General features: G+C 40.2%; 1 protein-coding gene across 4 annotated transcripts in view; it reads left to right on the forward strand.

Annotated features, from left to right (window-relative positions):
- Positions 1 to 22,534, forward strand: part of JHY (junctional cadherin complex regulator) — an 82,082-nt gene that overhangs the window by 17,052 nt on the left and 42,496 nt on the right. For all 4 annotated transcript variants that reach the window (XM_059874968.1, XM_059874967.1, XM_024975533.2 and 1 more), the window contains 1 exon segment: positions 13,416 to 13,932. In XM_059874968.1, the coding sequence (XP_059730951.1) occupies positions 13,416 to 13,932 (517 nt within the window).

Raw genomic sequence — 22,534 nt, forward strand, 5'->3', positions numbered from 1 at the left:
ATCCAGGGACTTCCCTGATAGTCCAGTGGCTAAGATTTTGCACTCCAATGCAGGGGGCCCAGGTTCAACCCCTGATCAGGGAACTAGAGCCAACATGCCGCAACTGAGAGATCCTGCAACTAAGGCCCTAGCATAGCCAAATAAAAATGTTTTTAAAAGCCTTAAAAAAATGTCATCCAGTTGAGCATTTCCTTACTGGCCCCTTTCTCTATTCATCTTGGAAACTTTTCCTAGGTGTATCGTTGCTTGGATCTGAGTAGTTTATGAGTCAAGAAACAGACAAATTGATCACAGGCTCTCAATATGAAATTCAAGAGTGCTTTCATTTCTGGCAGGTAGATGGCATTCTGGGAACTGTAGTTCAAAATAATTAGTCAAAGCCTTGCCTTAAAACCAAGAAAAATCTCTTTCTTCTTGCTTTTATGGGCAACCATTTTAAAAGCTGCCTGCCAAGTCACTTGAGCTCTACTCTTGTGTTTTGATGTTACTAGAACCTCCTCAAAGCAATTACTCCCTTGTACCTCAGCAAAGCCAAGCCTCAGCTCAATGTATATGGATTAGAAAAACCTTTTACTTAATAGAAATTGGAGCAGCATTGACTGCAGTGAATGAATCAAGAGTAGAAAGAGGATCTTCACGTGATAATCCTTAAACCCCACTCCAGAACTAGCCTTATGACACTCGGCACTCAGGGAAAAGGAGATCAATGTAATTCCTAGAGCATTAGAAATAACCTCTTCAGCCCTGTGGCCCTCTGAAACCTCATATGATTAAAAAAAAAAAAAAAATCAGAAAGCAGCAATACAGTAACTGGTATATGTGTTTGATAAGGTTTTATTTACAAAAATACCTCAATATAATTAGCTACTATTTGGAGGACCATTTGCTTGATATATACTATCTCATTTATCACAACAAGAGGCTCTTAGACAAATTTTGCAAATGGGGAACCAAGGCTCTGAAAGTTTTGTTAGGTATATGTAGCTACTAAGTGGCCGAGCCAGAAATTGAGCTAAATGAACTGTCTTCCAACTCCAAAGTCTGTGCCTCCACTTGTATGTATCTGGATAGGTGATCAAGGACTGATCTAGTCAAGAACTCAGTTTTGCTCTCTATCAGAAATTAAAGCTGTAACAGCTTCAATATGGACCGAACTGAGGCCAGATTAAATATGCATGTAAAGTGATAAATTTTAGTTAAGTAATACAAATCTGTAATGGATCCTGTGTCCTCAGAACACAATAAATATTAATGGTATTTTACTTTTGGGCAGGAGGATCATTTGTTGTTGTTCAGTCACTCAGTCATGTCCAACTGTTTGTGACCCCATGGACTGCAGCACACCAGGCTTCCCTGTCCTTCACCACCTCCCAGAGCTTGCTCAGATTCACATCCATTGAGGGTCCATATGAACAGAATCACAGTAGCCTATATTCCCCAGCAACTCTCCTGGAAAACAGAATGTTTTCCTTCAGTGAAGGTTCTCTCATCACCTGGGAAGCAGAGCCCTCACCAAATATTCCCCATTCTGTCTAAAAGACCACCTTGTGCCAGAAAGTACTTGGTGGAAGACAGGTGCGGGAAAGTATTCTTAGTTAACTTGAATATTTAGAATTGACTGAAAGCAAGAAAAGGACTCAGGAATAATCATCTGCATTTTTGTGGTAGTATATAATTTTTCCTCTCAAAAGCTTTCACATATATATATATGAAATATGTAGTACTTATATATAAATATGTAGTGTGTGTGTGTGTATACAGTTGATCCTTGAACAAAATGAATGTGAACTGAATGGGTTCACTCGCATGAGGATTTTTTGTTAATAAATAGTACTACAGTAGTACAAAGCCCACAGCTGGTTGAATTACTGGATGTGGTACTGTGGATACAGAGGGTGGGTCCTGCCACTTGAGCATCCACAGAATTTGGTATTCTCAGCATGTCCTCATATATACCAGGGATGACTGTATGTTGTCTCCAATTAACAATATAAGAATCAAGTGAAGTACTGAATGGTGATTTTTAGGACTTAAATATTAGTATGGGATAAGCAAAACCAAAAGTACATAGAGAGACTTAGTAAAAACCCAAACTCAGAATTTTAACTTCCCCCTCCAATTTCACACATAAGATATATTTGAGCTGATGAGAGATTACTTCCTCTCATAAGTGTCATAGAGATTTATTTTCCCCCTCTGATTGGGAGCATAAAGAAACTTGAGGCTAGGTATAATATTCTAGTTTTATCAAGAACATTCTGAGAGCTTCCAGGCATCAACTTTCATTCCTGTTGGTTTCTAGCAACATTCATCCATGTTAATTTATGTTGTCTTGATGAGATTTTCCATTTAAGGTCATTGGTTGGCCAGCCTCTTCAAATGCATTCTATTCTATACCCAAGGGCTTCCCAGGTGGCTCACTGGTAAAGAATCTGCCTGCCAGTGCAGGAGATGCAAGAGACACAGGTTTGATCCCTGAGTGGGGAAGATCCTCCCCGAGAAGGAATTGGCAACCCACTCCAGTATTCTTGCCTGGGAAATCCCATCCACAGAGGAGCCAGGCAGGCTACAGTCCATAGTGTTGCAAAGAGTCAGACATGACTGAGCATGCATGCACATATACCCAATCCTATGGGGTTCACACAGTATTTGGCGATAGCTACTAGCATGTTGGTTATTTATTTCTGATCACATGGGTATCATCATATCAAAGAAGTGACCTGGTGTCATAGGTATTGGTCACTGCTGTCTTATGTTCACTTGCTCACAAACTATGCAGCTGTCAAACCCTGATGCGCTCCTCAGAGCAGGCATTGTGCCATCATGACAGACGAGCAGTCAGAGGAGGAAGTGAAGTGTGTGTGTGGGCATGAATTGTGTCTATTAGAGGCACAGTCCCCGCCAGAAATGCTAATGCTACCGTGACTCCTGGGGTATTATTGCCCTCGGAGAGGACCATGAGTTCCTTTCCAGCTTATTTCCAAATGGGGATGCATTACTGTGTTAAAATAAGTAAATAAACAGTGAGTTCGAAACCTCACAATGTGTTATTGAATTTATATCACCTACAGTCCTGCCAGTCTATCAAGAGGAAGACTGTAACCAAGTAACTGAGCAGATAAGTTTAATTGACAACCCTCACTGTATTCATTTGTTTCTACTCCCTGACAAATTTGGTAATGTGGAAATCTTTGGTTACTAATTTTTTAATGTATTGAATTTAAAAATTTTCCCCAACCCCTATATACATTGGTGAGTTTCCCATGATAGGCCCAATTCAGTTTTTAAAATGGTGGATTCTTAGAGCTGTTTGGTCTTTTAAAGATCAGCCTATCCCTTACTGTATTAATAAAAGGTGGAACCTGAGGCCTAGAGTGGATAAGAAACTTACCCAAGTTCACGTAACTGCTCAGTGGCAAAATCTGGATTAGGGCTCAGGTGTCAAGACCTCTCCAGTGCTCTTCCCATGACATCACAGCTACCTTGCAATTCCAATGCCATTGGTATCTGGCAGTTAATATACAAGAGAGGACCTCCCTGGTGGTCCAGTGGTTAATATCTTGCTTTCCAGTGCAAGGGATGCGGGTTCCATCTCTGGTCAGGGAGCTAAGATCCTACATGCCTCTTGGCAAAAAAAAAAAAAAATATATATATATATATATATATATGAAACAGAAACAATATTGTAACAAATTCAATCTAGACTTTTAAAATGGTATGTGTGTGCTCAATTGTATGACTCTCTGCAATCCCATGGACTGTAGCCCACCAGGCTCCTCTGTCCATGGAATTTTCCAGGCAAGAATACTGGAGTGGATTTTCTTAAAAATGGTCCACATCAAAAAAAAATATATATATATATTAAAAGAAAAAAGTCCAAGAAACTAGCACCTGGAAGTGTTGTCAGTCTGGGTCTCTGCCTTTTAGCCACTGTTTCTGGAGAATGAAAAGAACTCCCGAGCTTTCCACAGAAAATGTCTGGCAGGAGCATTGTACACTCTCACTGAAGGAGGGGAAGGAATTCTGTTTCTGAATATGTTCTGTGTCATCAGCATTTCCCTTGTGAGGATGCAGCCTTTGTTTCACATAAGATAATCTTAATGGAAACAAGGTACTGGAATTTCACGTTGCAATTACTAGCATGCCCTCTTAAGATAATTTATTTTAACTCAGAGATTGTCCATGAATCAACACTGGTACTAATAAGAACCTGGTGCAAATACTTGGTTATTTTGCAGCCAAAAGCTGTTGTCAAAAAAGGGAGATTTTGGTTGGAATTATCCAAACTGTATGACTGCAGTCAACAAAATTCACCAGATAACATAACAATCCAAGCCCTTCATTTGTGGATAGTCTTTGGCCTTTGGTTCATTAAACTACTTTTCTCCTATTAAAATGTTTAATTTTTTTTTAGCAGAATAAATTCCTGCATTAGATGAAATTTTCTGGGTTGTAAATAGCCTTCCCAAAGGATTTCAATATACTTGTGGAACCTTTTTGTTTTGCACTTACAAAAGTGATTTTTTTGATCCTTTGGATTTATTTCATTTTATTTACTTAAAAGCTGTTGATAAAAAGATTAAGATGAGCACAGAATTCAGAAATCCCTGGAAGCAATTGTCAGTTTTATTGCTCCTTAAAGAAGCATTAAAAACTGTACACTTAAACAGAAATTGAATTTGCTGTTCATATCCATAAAAGATTTAATGGCATATAAATTGGGAATAATTGTTCTGTTTAAAAGGATTAAATTAAACCTAAATCAATAATAACATGTGCAGTTTCAATTTAACTGCCTACTTAAAGTGGCAAAGAAATAACTGCTAAATGATTAATAGCAATGCTTTTATTCACCTCCTTGACAGGCAAAATGGCCAGTTATTGAATATTTTATTATGAGTGCAAAGGATGTTAATTGTACTAGAAACATGCTCTAATTTTAGTAATTTTTTGATTGAATACTAAACTGAACACGAAGCTGTTTGTCAAATGGAGATTTGATTTTATTTGGACTGAAGTTGTCACAGTCAGTGCTCGAATGTGGTCCATTAGAGACAGCAAATAGGATGGCATATGCCTAGGAGACCACCCTCCCCTTCCTCTCTGCATCCGTCTCTAACCTGGGCATCTGAAGGGCAGACCTGGCATCTGTTGTCTGAATGGCAACAAAGGCATTGTGTACTCATTGTCTAACCTCCCTATCCGCTGGGGAGAAAACAAGGTGTGTGTTTTGTGTGCACATGATTACCGATGAAGGAGCACTTCACACTCATTGTGTTCCCAGTGTGTTGACCTGGACCACACAACACAAAGGAGCATCTCAGCACACAAGCTCAGAACAATGGGGTTCTTTAGTATCATGTTCTGTTTCAAGCATTAGATTTGTTTCCGTGAAGTATTACAGCTTTTCACGCTCCTGAGTTTGCAAAACATAACCTCCCATTTGTCCCTACATATGGTTTCCATCAAAAGGAAGAGAAAGGGGCGTGTTTTAAGATAGTCATTGTAGGTGTACGCGGTACAGTGTAATTAAAGCTCTTAGAAGAGCCATATTTTCTGATTCTAATCTTGTAAATACACCTTACTAGAGTGTCTCTTCAAACGATTGGTCCAAAAATATCTTTCACAGCCAGAGCAACTCAGTGTGTCTGATTTGTTTCAAAACCTTCTGAATTTTCCAGGTTTCACTCAAAACACTTGTCTTTTCCAGGGTGTGTGATGCTACTTCTGTGGGCAGTGTCTGATGGCAATTTGTTGAGGCTAGAAATTATATCTCCTTCTGAAAGTCTAAAATAATTGAAATCTCCCGGTTTTATCTTCCTCATCATCTCTCAGCAGTGCCTAAAATTTCTCATCATGTGGAAACACAGACATTTCTTAATCCCATTTTCCTAAATCACAGTTGAAACAGAGTCTCCATGATGCCTAGTTCTTGGGAAAATTTTTTTTTTCTAAGATAGTGTATTCACACTTTCAGGCCACTAAGGTGCCACTTATTGCATCACGAGACAATGCTGTGTCCTGGAAATAACTTGGGCCTTAGGGAGAAAATAAGCCCTTGAGATCCAATCAGCAGGAAGCACAGGACACACCAGTGCCGTGTCATGTGACAGAACACAACACACAGCCACAGACACCGTGACGGAGCTTGTCGGCACACGCTTTCAGAGCAGACCCTTCCTGGGACCCTCCTTACTTTGTGCCAAGAACATAGTTCCAGGGACTGCCCCAGTGGTCCAGTGACTAAGAATCGGCCTTGCAATGCAGGGATGCAGGTTTGATCCCTAGTCAAGGAACTAAGACCCCACATGCTGCAGGGCAACTAAGCCCTCAGGCCACAACTAGAAAAAAGCCCGCGTGCCACAGCGAAGATCCCGTGTGCCACAACTATGACCCAACACAACCAAATAAATATTTTTTAGAAAGCAAACACAGAAAATAAGAAAATTATATTTTAAAAAAGAACACAGTTCTCAGCATATATATGTATACAAATGTGCTTAATAATCTCAATGACTATGAAGTAGGTACCATTACCTTTTTTTAGGTAGGTACTATTCGCATCCTCATTTTATTGATGAGGAAACTGAAGCACAGAGAAGTACAATAACTTGCCCACACTCCCACGGTAACTGGCAGTATGAGGAATTCAGTGCAGGCAATCTGATCGGAGAAGGCAATGGCACCCCACTCCAGTACTCTTGCCTGGAAAATCCCATGGACGGAGGAGCCTGGTGGGCTGCCGTCTATGGAGTCGCTGGGAGTCGGACACGACTGAGCGACTTCACTTTCACGCATTGGAGAAGGAAATGGCAACGCACTCCAGTGTTCTTACCTGGAGAATCCCAGGGACGGGGGAGTCTGGTGGGCTGCCGTTTATGGGGTCGCACAGAGTCGGACATGACTGAAGTGACTTAGCAATCTGATCCTCACTCTCCAAACCTCAGTTTCTTCATCTATTAAATGGGCATAATGGTGACACCTCCCCATAGGGTTGCTCTGAGGTTAAAAATGGAGATTCATTATAAGCATTCCCTAGATCAGCACACCTGGAGAAGGCAATGGCACCCCACTCCAGTACTCTTGCCTGGCAAATCCCATGGACGGAGCGACCTGGTAGGCTGCAGTCCATGGGGTCGCTCAGATTCGGACACAACTGAGCAACTTCACTTTCACTTTTCACTTTCACCCATTGGAGAAGGAAATGGCAACCCACTCCAGTGTTCTTGCCTGAGAATCCCAGGGACAGGGGAGCCTGGTAGGCTGCCATCTATGGGGTCACACAGGGTCGGACATGACTGAAGTGACTTAGCATTAGCATTAGATCAGCACACCATAATATGTTCTATCTTCCCAAAGCCAGCACTCTACAATCCACCCTAGGAAAGCAGTGGGGCGGTGGGCCCCAATAAGATGTGTCACTTTAAAAGAATTTGTCTTTTAATTTATTTTTGAGTCGTCATTGCTGCGCGGGCTTTTCTCTAGTTGTGGATAGCAGGGACACGCTCTAGTTTCGGTGCTTATGCGTCTATTTGCAGTGGCTCCTCTGGTTGTGGAGCACACGCTCTAGGCTCACGTGCCTCAGTGGTTGCAGTCCATGGGCTCAGGAGTTGCTGCGTCCAGGCTCTAGAGCACTGGCTCAGCAGTTGTGGTCATGGGCTGAGTTGCTCCACAGCATGTGGGATCTTCCTGGACTAGAGACTGAACCCATATCTCCTGCATTGGCAGGCTGATTACCACGGAGCCACCAGAGAGGCCCAGATGTATCACTTTTAAGGTTGCCAAGCCCTGCTTTAAACAGTGCAAAGAAGAAGGCTACCTGTTCTAAAACTTTCCCCCAAAAACCATATATAAGCCGTAGATAACCATAGATAAGCCCTTTGAACACCACATCACTGTGCCTATCCAAATATATCTGTCTTACCTTGTTCTCTAATTGAGTGATTTTGCTAAATTAAATCCAAACTTTCAAGTTAATGGAGCTAAGCCATACCCTTCATGGAATTTACAAAGCCCTGCAAAATCTCACCTCGGCTTAACCCTGACCTTCACTCCTCAACCATCCCCACTCCTACCCTCCACTTTATCCATGCAAAATTTGTCCTTTGAAAGCCCCATGTTCTCTCACCCGTCTGTTCCTTTTTACAAGTTGTTTCCTCAGCCTGGCTTAGACTCTCTGCCCTTCTTAGCCTTCGGTATCAGCTAAGCCATCAATGCCTTCAGAAAGCTCCCCTTTCTCCCAAGATGGGACTGGATGTCCCTCCTGAGTCCTGCATTGAACCTGGACTGGCATCTCGTTTCATACATGACGTTTCACATGTTTCAATGCCATTCTCCCAAATCTTCCCACCCTCTCCCTCTCCCACAGAGTCCATAAGACTGTTCTATACATCAGTGTCTCTTTTGCTGTCTCCTATACAGGGTTATCATTACCATCTTTCTAAATTCCATATATATGCGTTAGTATACTGTATTGGTGTTTTTCCTTCTGGCTTACTTCACTCTGTATAATAGGCTCCAGTTTCATCCACCTCATTAGAACTGATTCAAATGTATTCTTATTAATGGCTGAGTAATACTCCATTGTGTTACTTTGTAATACTCCACAGCTTTCTTATCCATTCATCTGCCAATGGACATCTAGGTTGCTTCCATGTCCTGGCTATTATAAACAGTGCTGCGATGAACACTGGGGTACACGTGTCTCTTTCCCTTCTGGTTTCCTCAGTGTGTATGCCCAGCAGTGCGATTGCTGGATCATAAGGCAGTTCTATTTCCAGTTTTTTAAGGAATCTCCACACTGTTCTCCATAGTGGCTGTACTAGTTTGCATTCCCACCAGCAGTGTAAGAGGGTTCCCTTTCCTCCACACCCTCTCCAGCATTTATTATTTGTAGACTTTTGGATCGCAGCCATTCTGACTGGTGTGAAATGGTACCTCATAGTGGTTTTGATTTGCATTTCTCTGATAATGAGTGATGTTGAGCATCTTTTCATGTGTTTGTTAGCCATCTGTATGTCTTCTTTGGAGAAATGTCTATTTAGATCTTTGGCCCATTTTTTGATTGGGTCATTTATTTTTCTGGAGTTGAGCTGTAGGAGTTGCTTGTATATTTTTGAGATTAGTTGTTTGTCGGTTGCTTCATTTGCTATTGTTTTCTCCCATTCTGAAGGCTGTCTTTTCACCTTGCTAATAGTTTCCTTTGATGTGCAGAAGCTTTTAAGTTTAATTAGGTCCCATTTGTTTATTTTTACTTTTATTTCCAATATTCTGGGAGGTGGATCATAGAGGATCCTGCTGTGATGTATGTCAGAGAGTGTTTTGCCTATGTTCTCCTCTAGGAGTTTTATAGTTTCTGGTCTTATGTTGAGATCTTTAATCCATTTTGAGTTTATTTTTGTATATGGTGTTAGAAAGTATTCTAGTTTCATTCTTTTACAAGTGGTTGACCAGATTTCCCAGAACCACTTGTTAAAGAGATGGTCTTTAATCCATTGTATATTCTTGCCTCCTTTGTCAAAGATAAGGTGTCCATATGTGCGTGGATTTATCTCTGGGCTTTCTATTTTGTTCCATTGATCTATATTTCTGTCTTTTTGCCAGTACCATACTGTCTTGATAACTGTGGCTTTGTAGTAGAGCCTGAAGTCAGGTAGGTTGATTCCTCCAGTTCCATTCTTCTTTCTCAAGATCGCTTTGGCTATTCGAGGTTTTTTGTATTTCCATACAAATTGTGAAATTATTCGTTCTAGCTCTGTGAAGAATACTGTTGGTAGCTTGATAGGGATTGCATTGAATCTATAAATTGCTTTGGGTAGTATACTCATTTTCACTATATTGATTCTTCCAATCCATGAACATGGTATATTTCTCCATCTATTAGCGTCCTCTTTGATTTCTTTCACCAGTGTTTTATAGTTTTCTATATATAGGTCTTTAGTTTCTTTAGGTAGATATATTCCTAAGTATTTTATTCTTTTCGTTGCAATGGTGAATGGAATTGTTTCCTTAATTTCTCTTTCTGTTTTCTCATTATTAGTGTATAGGAATGCAAGGGATTTCTGTGTGTTGATTTTATATCCTGCAACTTTACTATAATCATTGATTAGTTCTAGTAATTTTCTGGTGGAGTCTTTAGGGTTTTCTATGTAGAGGATCATGTCATCTGCAAACAGTGAGAGTTTTACTTCTTCTTTTCCAATTTGGATTCCTTTTATTTCTTTTTCTGCTCTGATTGCTGTGGCCAAAACTTCCAAAACTATGTTGAATAGTAATGGTGAAAGTGGGCACCCTTGTCTTGTTCCTGACTTTAGAGGAAATGCTTTCAATTTTTCACCATTGAGGATAATGTTTGCTGTGGGTTTGTCATATATAGCTTTTATTATGTTGAGGTATGTTCCTTCTATTCCTGCTTTCTGGAGAGTTTTTATCATAAATGGGTGTTGAATTTTGTCAAAGGCTTTCTCTGCATCTATTGAGATAATCATATAGTTTTTGTTTTTCAGTTTGTTAATGTGGTGTATTACATTGATTGATTTGCGGATATTGAAGAATCCTTGCATCCCTGGGATAAAGCCCACTTGGTCATGGTGTATGATCTTTTTAATGTGTTGTTGGATTCTGATTGCTAGAATTTTGTTTAGGATTTTTGCATCTATGTTCATCAGTGATATTGGCCTGTAGTTTTCTTTTTTTGTGGGATCTTTGTCAGGTTTTGGTATTAGGGTGATGGTGGCCTCATAGAATAAGTTTGGAAGTTTACCTTCCTCTGCAATTTTCTGATTGGCCCTGTTCTCCTGCTCGGTGCACTCATGACTCCAGTTGTAAATCGCTCATTTCCTGGTCTGTATCCCCAACTGAGCTCACCATCATCTCCCCCTAACTTGTGTGGGGATGTGCAGTCATGTCCGACTCTTTGTAAGCTCCTCTGTCCATGGAATTTTCCAGGCAAGAATACTAAAGTGACTTGCCATTTCCTATTCCAGAGGATCTTCCCGACCCAGGGATCGAACATCTCCTGCATTGACAGGCGTGTTCTTGACCACTAGCACCACCTCCCCCTAACTCAGTACATGCTCAGTAAACATCTATAGAATCACTGAACAAGCAAATGCATGAGGAAAGTTAAATTCTGTTGAATCAAGTGAATGAATGAATGAGGAGAGTTAAACTCACATTTTCTATGATATGATATGAATATATATCTATATATATTATATGATATATAATATATATCTATGATATGAATATATCATAGATATGGGGAAAATGGCACATTTCTTCATTTAAAAAAATACTTTCTATCTTTATTTACTTGAAGATGTACTTTCATCTTTTCTTCCCCATCTAAACAACCATTGCTGAACCTTATACTTGATGCAGCACAAAATAAGCCCTAAAGTCATTCACTTGTTTGGTCCAAAGAAAACAGCTTTTCTGCATGTTTAAATACTAATTTACTACTGTTGGGTTTTTTTTTTAAATATAAATATCTAATGCTCAGTTATTGATTCAGGCATCACTTTTTACCTCTTCTGTCCATAGCACAGGGCAGAGGTTAGGGAAAGGAAGGCCAGCCCTGCTGCCCAGGACCTGACCTAGGTGAGGAGATACAGTTGCCATGGTGAACAGTGAACTAAGCACAAATACAGCACATGAATTTAGCTACATTGTCTCATCTGGATTTTATGCAATCTTGAGAAATAAACAGAACAAATATAACTGATCCCTAACTTAGGGATGAGAGAAACCGGCTCAGAGATGACATGGTCTACCAGCTGAGGCACAGACAGGTAGTGACGGACCCAGGACTTGAGCCCAGGTCTGTCTAGTCCCAAGTCCAGATTATGCCCTGCTGGACCAACCCCTGCCCCTGGGACAGTAGGGGACATCGCACAGAGAGACCTCCTCAAAGCCCCAGGGGCAGGTAGCCCTGTGGAGTTTCAGGAGTGACGAGTCACACGGTTTGATGTCAGTTTCCTGACTATCATGGACCATCCATCCAGGCCCTTTGCTGGAGGAGAATATCATTTTTCTTCCCTCAGTGGAAAAGGCAGAGCAGTCTGTCCCAATAAGTTTTCCATCTTAACATGTGAAGTACAGATTCAGAGTGACGAGGGGAACTCCCCGCAGTCCAGTGGGTTAGGACTCAGGTCTTACACCAGTGTGGCCCACGCTCAGTCCTGGATCGGGGAACTGACATCCCGTCCAGCAAGCCTTGTGTCATGGTTTAATAAAAAAAAAAAGGACACTAAAAATTCAAAGTGACAATTTAGCAAGATATGGAAGTTGGGGCTTTCTGCTCTAGTTTCTGCTTTACATCAAATCAAAGAAATCTAGGTTCACATTAAGAAGACTAAATTAGCATTAGGGGCCCCATTAGTTTGTTTACCCAGCATAAAATTATGTCCTCTGTAAACGGGAATATCAAATAGCATAAAAAGCCCAGATGATTTACATTTTCTTTTTGATTAGAGGATTGCATCTACTGTACTCAAGGAAAATCTCTCCCATTTAGCTTTTGAAGATCAAAGAGGCCATTAAATATGCCCGTATTACCAGCATTTTTTTTTTCCTTTTTTGATTAAGACTAGGAGGTGCTTTACAAATTGAGATCGTCATAGGGAAAAAGGGAGGACTTGATTTGGGGTCATATGTACTGATTATGGACCCATTCATATGGACCAGGCAGGACCCTATGCTTAACCTTTTATTCATATAGGGCTTTTCTACACCTTAAAACACATGCTGACCTGTCTACTGAGTTTTGTGTACACAGACCTGACCCAGAGAATATGAGCTGAGAGCTTTCAGAGGCATTGTCTGATCCCAAATGTGAAGGATCTTCCCGTAGCATATTTGAAAAAAAAAGACAAAATGAAGTGATGAATAAAAATCACTGATTCAGGAGGATGAACCTGTGTAGGTGTTCAGTTGGCATAAATCCTGCTTTTCTCCCACAAAGATGCAGACTGAGTCGTTGTCCAGGCAACGGTCGAATTTTCCTTCCTTGATAAACAGCTCAATGTGTATATCACCAGCTAAGTGTGAAATCCATTTTATCTGCAGCAGCTTATTACTTATGCAACTTATGGTGTGTCTAAGTAATAGCATTCCTCGCACCAAGATGATTTCGCTGGCTTAATGTTACAGACATTGGTTTTCCAGCATTTAGAAATGAACCATCCCCCTTTTTTATTCCATATTTCAATGAACTTAGATAATGACGACTTTTTGCCCTTATGTGTAGTATGTAGGCCTGGTCTGAGCCTGAGATGTGTCTTTCACATGTTACATAGTAAAAAGGAAAATTGTAAGAGAAAGATGGAGACTGATGTCGAGTAAGATGGTCAGCTGAAGAGAATGAGTAATCTGTTTGGATGAAGGACTTGACATTTCTTTTCTGCTCTGGGCAGCCGACAACCCACAGAAGACAAATACTCACACCTCCGATACGATCCAAACTGGAAGAGTAAGAAAGAGGAGGGAAAATTGTTGCCTGTAGAAGCGTTGCCGGAGTCTGTGGACAGCTCTACAGAAAATCTGACTCTGAACCCACTCTACCCTTCCAAGGAGCCTTCGATGGACCTCTCAGCGGGGAAAGGTGAACAGAAGAGCCCACGGAGCACAGCCTCCTTACTTGGGAGTGAATTCGTAAGCCCGAACTATGAGCTCAGCACCCACCGCACTGAGCCATTTTCCGTGCTGAGTGACAGCGACCCTGAGGAAAAGTCCAGCAACCTCTCTCGGTACTTGAAGAGTTCAAGTTCACGCAGCGAGGCATTCCTGCCAGGATCACGCGGCCCTAGGCGAAGGAAGTCCAAACAATATTTTGTGGAAAAAAACAAGCTGACTTTGGGATTACCCACTCCAAGAATGGACTCTTATCTTCAACTTCACAATAAAAAAAGGGGGGAAGGTCACCTAGAACAGGTACGTAGCGACTTCTTAAAAATCTCTTCCGGGCACTCGACTAGCATTTGCCTCTGTTTGAAACAGCTGGGTATCACTTCTTTGGGGTGGCGATGTCATTGTAAGCACCCGGCTGAGTAAAACAAACACCCTGTACCTTGCCCCTCTTTGAAGAATTGGGGGGATTATTCCACAAATTCTTAAAAGCAAAATAGAAGTCATTAATGGCTTACAGTGCTGTAATTCAATTATTAGACCCAAAATGTTTCCATCCAAGGAACCATAGGTTTTTTTTTTTAAACTATAAACTCCATTAGATAAAATACAGAGCTGAGGGTTTGATTCTCTGTGTTGGCTGCCTTTGTTCCCACAAAAGCACTGGTCTTCAATCCTATTAAATCCCTCTAGTACATTGGCGGTGACATGACATACTCATTATCAGTAACAGCCACTGACAGAAGTGATTCTTAGCTCAGATTCTGTGTGTATGTGTGTGTATACATATATGTATGTGTGTGTGTATGTATATATATATATGTGTGTGTGGAGAAGGAAATGGCAACCCACTCCAGTATTCTTGCCTAGAGAATCCTGTGGACAGAGGAGCCTGATGGGCTGCTGTCCATAGGGTCGCATAGAGTCGGACACAACTGAAGCGACTTCGCATGCATGCATGGGAGAAGAAAATGGCATCCCACTCCAGTATTCTTGCCTGGAGAATCCCAGGGATGGAGGAGCCTGGTGGTCTGCCGTCTATGGGGTCTCACAGAGTCCGCCACAACTGAAGCGACTTCAGTTCAGTTCAGTTGCTCAGTCGTGTCCGATTCTGTGCAACCCCATGAATCGCTGCACGCCAGGCCTCCCTGTCCATCACCAAGTCCCAGAGTTTCCCCAAACCCATGTCCATCAAGTCGGTGATGCCATCCAACCATCTCATCCTCTGTCGTCCCCTTCTCCTCCTGCCCTCAATCTTTCCCAGCATCAGGGTCTTTTCAAATGAGTCAGCTCTTCGCATGAGGTGGCCAAAGTATTGGAGATTCAGCTTTAGCATCAGTCCTTCCAATGAACACCCAGGACTGAAGCGACTTGGCAGCATATATATATATATGTGTGTGTGTGTGTGTGTGTGTGTGTGTGTGTATGTATGTATATATATATAGGGTGGTAGTGCAAGGATGGCAGGGTACAACAAGGGTTTTTTTTTATTATTATTATCCAGGTGATTCTATTATCTTTCCAATTCCCATTGATAATCACTGTACTGTCTTTCAACTTGTGCAAATGATGTGATCTGATTATAAACTTTAGTCTCTCTGTCTATAAAATTGGAATAATATTATGTCCCCTCCCTTTCTCATCTGATCATTTTGAGGGTTTATTCTACCCCAGATGATGAATTCAAGACATATTGGAGCCAGTAAACTTAGCTCTATTTCATGGATGCACATAAAGCTCACATCAGCCCACCTCCTAGGGGACATGTTTGTGGACATGGAGAATAGAATGGCTGGATCAGTGCATCCACCAGCCTTACTGGGGAAACAGCTTGAAATTCATCCCCCAACAATGTGGGATCATTTTCAAACATGAAGGAGAGGTTGTTATATTAAATAGGGATGCCCTTGGGGCTTTCTAGGTGGTGCTAGTGGTAAAGAATCTGCCTGCCAATGCAGGAGACGCCAGTTCAATCCCTAGGTGAGGCAAATCCCCTGGAGTAGTAAATGGCAACCCACTCCAGTGGGTTCTTGCCTGGAAAATTCCATAGACAGAGGAGCCTGGAGGGTTATATTCCATGGGGCCAAGGGGAGTCAGACATGACTCAGCCACTAAGCGTGTGCACACACACATATGCACAAATACAGGGATGCTTTTTGACCTATTCAAATTCAAACTGGCATTATTTAGGGTACTCTGACCTGTTTTAACCTGTATTTTCTGAAGGAACAAGGGAAAGTGAACATTTGTGATTTTTTCTTAACTGAGGAAACTCTGTCTATGGTCTTAAAAGATTATGTCATATCCTTGCCTTCGTAACTGAAAATAAAACAAAGGAGTGGACATGTATTTTTAGTTGATTATCAAAACACTTAGCTGACTTCAAACAGAATTTTCAACATTTTTACTCAGTTCTAGTTGTGAATGTACTTTTCCATGAAACTTATGTGACATTTTAAATTTTGCTTGGTCACTCATTTTAAAATACAAATAAATTCTGTGAAAGCTGTTTATGGTCAATAGTTTCTCCTAGACTAAGGCAATATTTTTCCTTTATTTTTAAATGTATTCTCAAAAGAGAAGAGGCAAATAGTGAGGCAAAAAAGAATTAGTTATATCTCCAATAATAAAACCGAGAAAAGGTTTATTATAAGCTCCTTAATTGATTTCTTAATTGCTAATTTTTCTTAATAGTTACACCTTAATTTACAAACAATATCAGGGTGTGTTGATTGTCACTGAGTCAATAGCATAATTTTCTTCCATTATGCCCAGGAGGAAACTTTAAAGCAGTTCAGCTTTGCCCAGTCTTTAAACTCTCGAATTATTCTGTGAAATGGCCATGGATCTTTTCCTCCACTTTCTCCAGATTCAAATGTCTAAAGGCTGATTGTTAATTGTATTCAAAACTGTTTCTGCACCGTTTTCCAACATACATTTCCTTCATTTTACTCCAATTCGTTAAAAAAAAAAAAAAGATGCAAACTAGTTTGACCTAATAATGATATACAATAATAGATGTAACTTGTTTTTTGAATTATAGTCAGTAGCATAGAATGATGTGTTCAAGTCATTATTTATGTATGAAGTATGTGCAGGTCTTTCTGCCAGTACAGATTATATATTCCCTGATGGGCAGGAACTATGCTTTGTACTTTTTTTTAAGACTTTTATTTTCTTTTTTTGGATGTAGATAATTTTTAAAGTCTTCACTGAATTTGTACAGTACTGTTTTTGTTTTATGATTTGGTTTTTTGGCCACAAGGCATGTGGTTCTTAGCTCACCAAGCAGGGATCAAACCTGCACCCGCAGCATTGGAAGGTAAAGTCTTAACCACTGGGCCAACAGGGAAGTCCCTGTTCTTACCTTTAAATCTTCTGGCCTAACGTACTATCATGGCTCAGTACATATATGGGAAATAAAAAGTGTCCAGCTTCTGTCACCTCCAAACTTTATTCTCTTTACTGTGATTTGAAGTTTATGTGGGAGAAATGGTATTTCTAGGACAGTGGTTTGAAATCCTGGCTGGATTCAGTTGTGGGGGGTGGTGGAGAGAATGTGATCCTCACTACCCAGACCAGTTTACATATCTGGATGAGATCCTGAGCATCAGTATTTTTTAAAAAGACCCTCAGTGGTCCCACTCCAGTGTTCTTGCCTGGAGAATCCCAGGGACGGTGGAGCCTGATAGGCTGCCGACTATGGGGTCACACAGAGTCGGACACGACTGAAGCGACTTAGCAGCAGCAGCAGCAGCAGTGGTTCTAACATGAAGCCAGGCTTGAGAAGCATTGTTCTACACTAGAGCAGTGGTTCTCATCCTTGGCTCCACATTGCAATCACCTGGAAAAGGACAAGCGTCTTCGTTCCTGAGTCTGCAGCAACTGAAATTCTAATTTCACTTTTCTAATTTCACAATTCTAGTTCTAAATTCTAATGCTTCACTTTGGAAGCATTGTGGAGCTTCCAAAGCTTGCCAGGTGACCCTAGTATCTCAGCAAGACTGAGAGTCGATGACCTAGAGCATTGATTCACAAATATCAGGTGTATCACAGTCATCCAGTTGTTGTTTAGTTGCTCAGTTGTGTCCAGCTCTTTGTGACCCCGTGGACTGCAGCACGCCAGGCTTCCCCATCCTTCACTATTTCCCAGAGTTTGCTCAAACTCACGTCCACTGAGTTGTGTTGCCACCCAAACATCTCGTCCTCTGTCGTCCCCTTGTCCTCTTCTTGTCCTTCCTTGCCTCCTCTAGAATCATCTAGAGAGCTTGTTCAAGCAGCTTGCGGGACTAACCCAGGGATTCCTGATCCATTAGAGGTAGGGTGGGGCCCAAGGTTTGAATTTTTCTACATAGTTGCAGAGTCCACCATTTCTGCTATCAGGCCCACACTTTAAGAACCACTGATCTTCTTTCCTGCAAACTTCAAGGTATTTATGAACCCCCTTAGGGCGTGTTTAAATATAGATTTTGATCCAGTAGGTCTAGAGTAAGACTCAAGAGTCTGCATTCCTATCAAACTCCCAGGTGATGCCAAGGGTGCTGGCCCCTGGATGACCCAGAAAGAACATAAAGGGCTTTCCAGAAACCTACAGTTACGACTGTGTGAGTCCTTGCTCACTGGCCCTTGATGTTTGCAACGGCTGAGGATGTGCGGTAAGAAGTTGGGGTGGCAGGTTTAGAGGCTGTTTTAGATCAAGCCGCATCTGTTTCGAAGGTTTTCATATTTGGAAATCTGTTTTTCCCTACTCATTTCTTTGAAAGAGATAATAAACGTCTTACAACTAGAAATATTGAAAGGATAAATGATCTCTGTTGTTTAGTGAATGAATAAATGTCAATTACCACTACACAGCCAAGAAAACCCATCATTTTGTTGCAAGTCTCTATGCCCAGTGAATCAGACAGGGTCTTAAGCAGTGTATTGTTATTTGGGAAGATTTGAAATTAAGTCTAAGAAGTTCACAACACAACATCCCAGTAAAAATGTCAACCCATTAAAAAAAAAAAAGTTTAAAAGGTTAATTATTAAGTTCACATAAGAAACAGGCAAGAATAATAACACAAGCTCTGGAAATTAATGGCAAAAGCCATCACAATATTGTAAAGTAATTATACAATTAAAATAAAATTTTTTAAAAGAGTCGTGAAAGAATGTAGCCCCACTAGATAACAGAGTATACATAAACCCTCAATAGTTAAATAATAAAGTTTTGTTTAATGCATTTACAGACACATAGAATAGAAAGTCTAGAATTAGGACCAAATTAGTGTGAGAATATATGATCTGACATAATTATTTGGTAAAGGCAAGACCTCAAATCTGTGACAAAATGATGAGTTCTCCAAGAAGACAACTGGATAGACATTTGGGAAAAAATTAAGTTGTATACATACCCCATATCATATAACAAGATAAATCCCAAGTGGGTCAAATATTTAATTTTTAGAAATTAAACCATTGTATACACATGGCTGATTTATACTGTAGTACAGCAGAAACTAACACAACATTGTAAAGAAAGTATACTCTAAAAAAAAAAAAATTAAACCATAAAATACTAGAGGGAAAACAAGAAAATTCTCATATAACTTTGAAATTATTCAAAATCCAGAATCTACAAAACATAGATAAATTTGACTACACTTCCCCCTTGAGCAACATGGGTTTGATCGCACAGGTCCACTTACTTGTGGTTTTTTAAAAATAAATAAATACTACAGTACTCCACAATGTTTAGTTGGTTGAATTCAGGGCTACAGAACTGAAGATATGGAGGGCTGACTGTAAAGTTATACATGGATTTTCTGGAGGGTCAGTACCCCTAACCCTCACTTTGTACAAGGGTAAACTGTATATAAATATCAAAAGCTTCTGCAAGAAAGAAAAGCATAAGAAAATTAAGATACAAAGAACTAGAAAAATATGTCTAATTCATGTCACAAAGTAATAGCTCTAATATGTAAAGAGCTCCTAGAAGTCAATAAGAAAGAGACCAACAGACAGTATCTTTTGTGAATATAAAAATTTATAAAATATAGGAATATATAGTTCACAGAAAAATTAATACATGTGGCTATTAAACATATGAAAACATATCCAACTTTGGTCATTTAGGAGAAATGCAAATTAATACTATATTGGGATTCCATTTTTCATCTATAATTAAACCAATAAAATTCCCAATTTTTTATTAACCTCTGGGCAAAAAAAGTACAGTCGAGCTGGTGAGAGAATAAATTGGACTAACTAGTATGGAGGACAAATTGCTAATATCCACTTAAAATACAAATACTACACACACTCCTGAGAAAGCAACGCATAATGGCCAAGAATACAGGCTTTCAAGCCACGTTGGTTAACACTGCCACCTGCTAGCTGTCTGACCTTGGGCAGGCTGTGCAGCCTCTCTATGCCTTAGTTTTCCTCATCTTTAAAATGGGGATAATAATAGCACCTTCTTTCCTCAAAGGATTATTAAAAAGATTAAGTAAACTAATATATGGAGAGTGCTTAACTTGATGCCTGGCTTATAGTAAATGCTCTATAAGTGTTAGTAATTATTATTTTTTAAATTTGACCCAACATCTTCCTCTCCCCGGACTGTATCCTTGTTATATGTGTGCAGTTTTGAAATAACCCTGTATAAAATCATTCATTTCATCCTTACTTCTAATAGCAAAAGATTGGAAGGTACCCAGATGTCTATTATTTGGAAAATCTGTAATAAACTATGGTACGTCCATATACCAGAGCATCCTATAGCTTTAAAAAAAAAAAAAAAAAAAAGATGTTCCCCATGAACCGTTATGGACAACCTATCAGGATTTATTATTACTAAGACAGAAGTTAAAGTTGTAGAAAAGTGTATATAGTGCAAAAAAAGTGGGAAGGAATAAAAATATACATATTTTCTTGATATGTTTTTAAAATAGTGAGAAAGAATACATAGGTGGTTAATTGTAGAGGATGGGGCAGAAGTAGAGTGGGAGCATAATTCTTCACTTCATGCCTTTACATATGTCTTACTTTTGAACCATGCTTACGTGGTTGCAATATCTAGTGTTTTGTGGGAACCCTGGTAACTTTATACTCCCTGATTGCTCAGGGTCACCTAAATTGCACTTCTGCTTGAAAATAATGGCTCAGAGTAGAACCACTGATTTTTTTAATTTGATTTCTCCATGACCTTTTCACCATTTTTCATAGATCTGTTTATCTTACATTAAAAAGCACTGGAAAAATCACCTTTAGAATGCATTATGAGATCTCAGTCACATGATGTGCAAGACAAGGAATTGATATAAAAACCAACACACGCTAGAGGGCACCTAAGTATCACAGTCAGCCAATACTTCGCTAGTGAATATTCAGTGCTTGCTTTTATTCAAGACTTGTTCAGTAGCCAGAGGTATTTGTCTGAAACTCACTAGAATTAAGTCAATTTATGATCTACCATTAAAGGAAATTGTCTCTTGAAAAGTGAGCTACCTTTCTATCTTGATTCTAAAGTGTGACTTTGAAGACTGATGAAGGTGAAATTTATTATGGGCTCAGAAAACAGCAGGAAGTGCTTTATACATATTATTCTGTCTTTCCCTTATAATTTCTTCAAGAAATTACAGATACTTTGCAGTGTGCATATAGAAAGGTTATTCCATTACCTATGGCCTTCAAAACAATATAAGGTCCCTACATAGAATCCACTACCCATTCTGAGCACCAGCACATCTTTGAGGCTGTTGCTGAGGCAGCAGGTCACTCAACCAAACGTATCTTTATTGAGTACCAGCTGTATGCTAAGTACTCTCCTCAGTGCTAGTGCTATCACAGGAAATAAGAGATGTAGAGTCCAGTCTTCAGGAAACTTACATCCAATCACCTGATGAGAAACATCTAACAAAATAATTTTGGGTAGGATTCAATACCTCAAAGGATATTGAATCAACTTTCTTTAATAAAGGTATAACTGGGATGTTTAACGAGGTGCTTAGGGAAACTTTCACTTTCTGAGAAGATATGGTTTGAGACATGAATGGGTAAGAAAGAGAAGCCCTGGGTAAAGCCCTGGGCAAAGAGCTTTGGTTGGTCCCAGCCTTGGAAGGGGCTACACAATATAGTGGGAAAGGGGATGAAACCAAAACAGAACACTGGTTTGGGAGTCAGACTATCACAGGTTAGATGCTGGTTCTTCAATGTACTAGGTCGTACCATTAACTAGACATTTGAGCAAGTGACTCTTTAAACCTTGGCTTCTTCACCTGTCATAGGGGGTTCATTTCTGCCTTGGAGGGCTACTGGAAGAATTTATACAAAGCTCCTGACACATGGCAGACACTCAGTGAAGGGAAGCTGTTATTAAACGGGTCGTTCCTTAAGTCATGAGAAAGGAAAGGAATCCACCCTGAAACCAGGTCCTTCTAAACGGCTTTTTTTTTTTCAGGCTACAGTGTCTGAAAATGAAAAGCCTATGACTTCAGGTAGAGTAAGAACAAAATGTTGCCAAAAGGATCACATCTGTAGACCCTAGCTTCCTAGGTGGTGCTAGTGGTAAAGTAAAAAAAAAAAAAAAAAAAACCCACCTGCCAACGCAGGAGATGCAGTGAGGTTTGATCCCTGGGTCAGGAAGGTCTCCTGGAGAAGGAAAAGGCAACCCACTCCAGTATTCCTGCCTGGAGAATCCCATGGTAAGAGGAGCCCGGCAAGCAACAGTCCACAGAATCACACAGAGTCAGACACGACTGAATGGACTTAGCACGCACACAGACTCTAGAAGCCCATTCTATGGTGTGACTCCCAAAAGACTGTCCACTAACCAGGTTGTCTCCTGAAGGTCCCCCCATCAATCAAACACTGCCCCGGGGATTACAGGACCCTATAGTCTTGTACTCATTGGCAATATTTCTTT

Source organism: Bos taurus, chromosome 15 (assembly GCF_002263795.3).
Source record: "Bos taurus isolate L1 Dominette 01449 registration number 42190680 breed Hereford chromosome 15, ARS-UCD2.0, whole genome shotgun sequence".
In the NCBI taxonomy this organism is placed as follows: Eukaryota; Metazoa; Chordata; class Mammalia; order Artiodactyla; family Bovidae; genus Bos; species Bos taurus.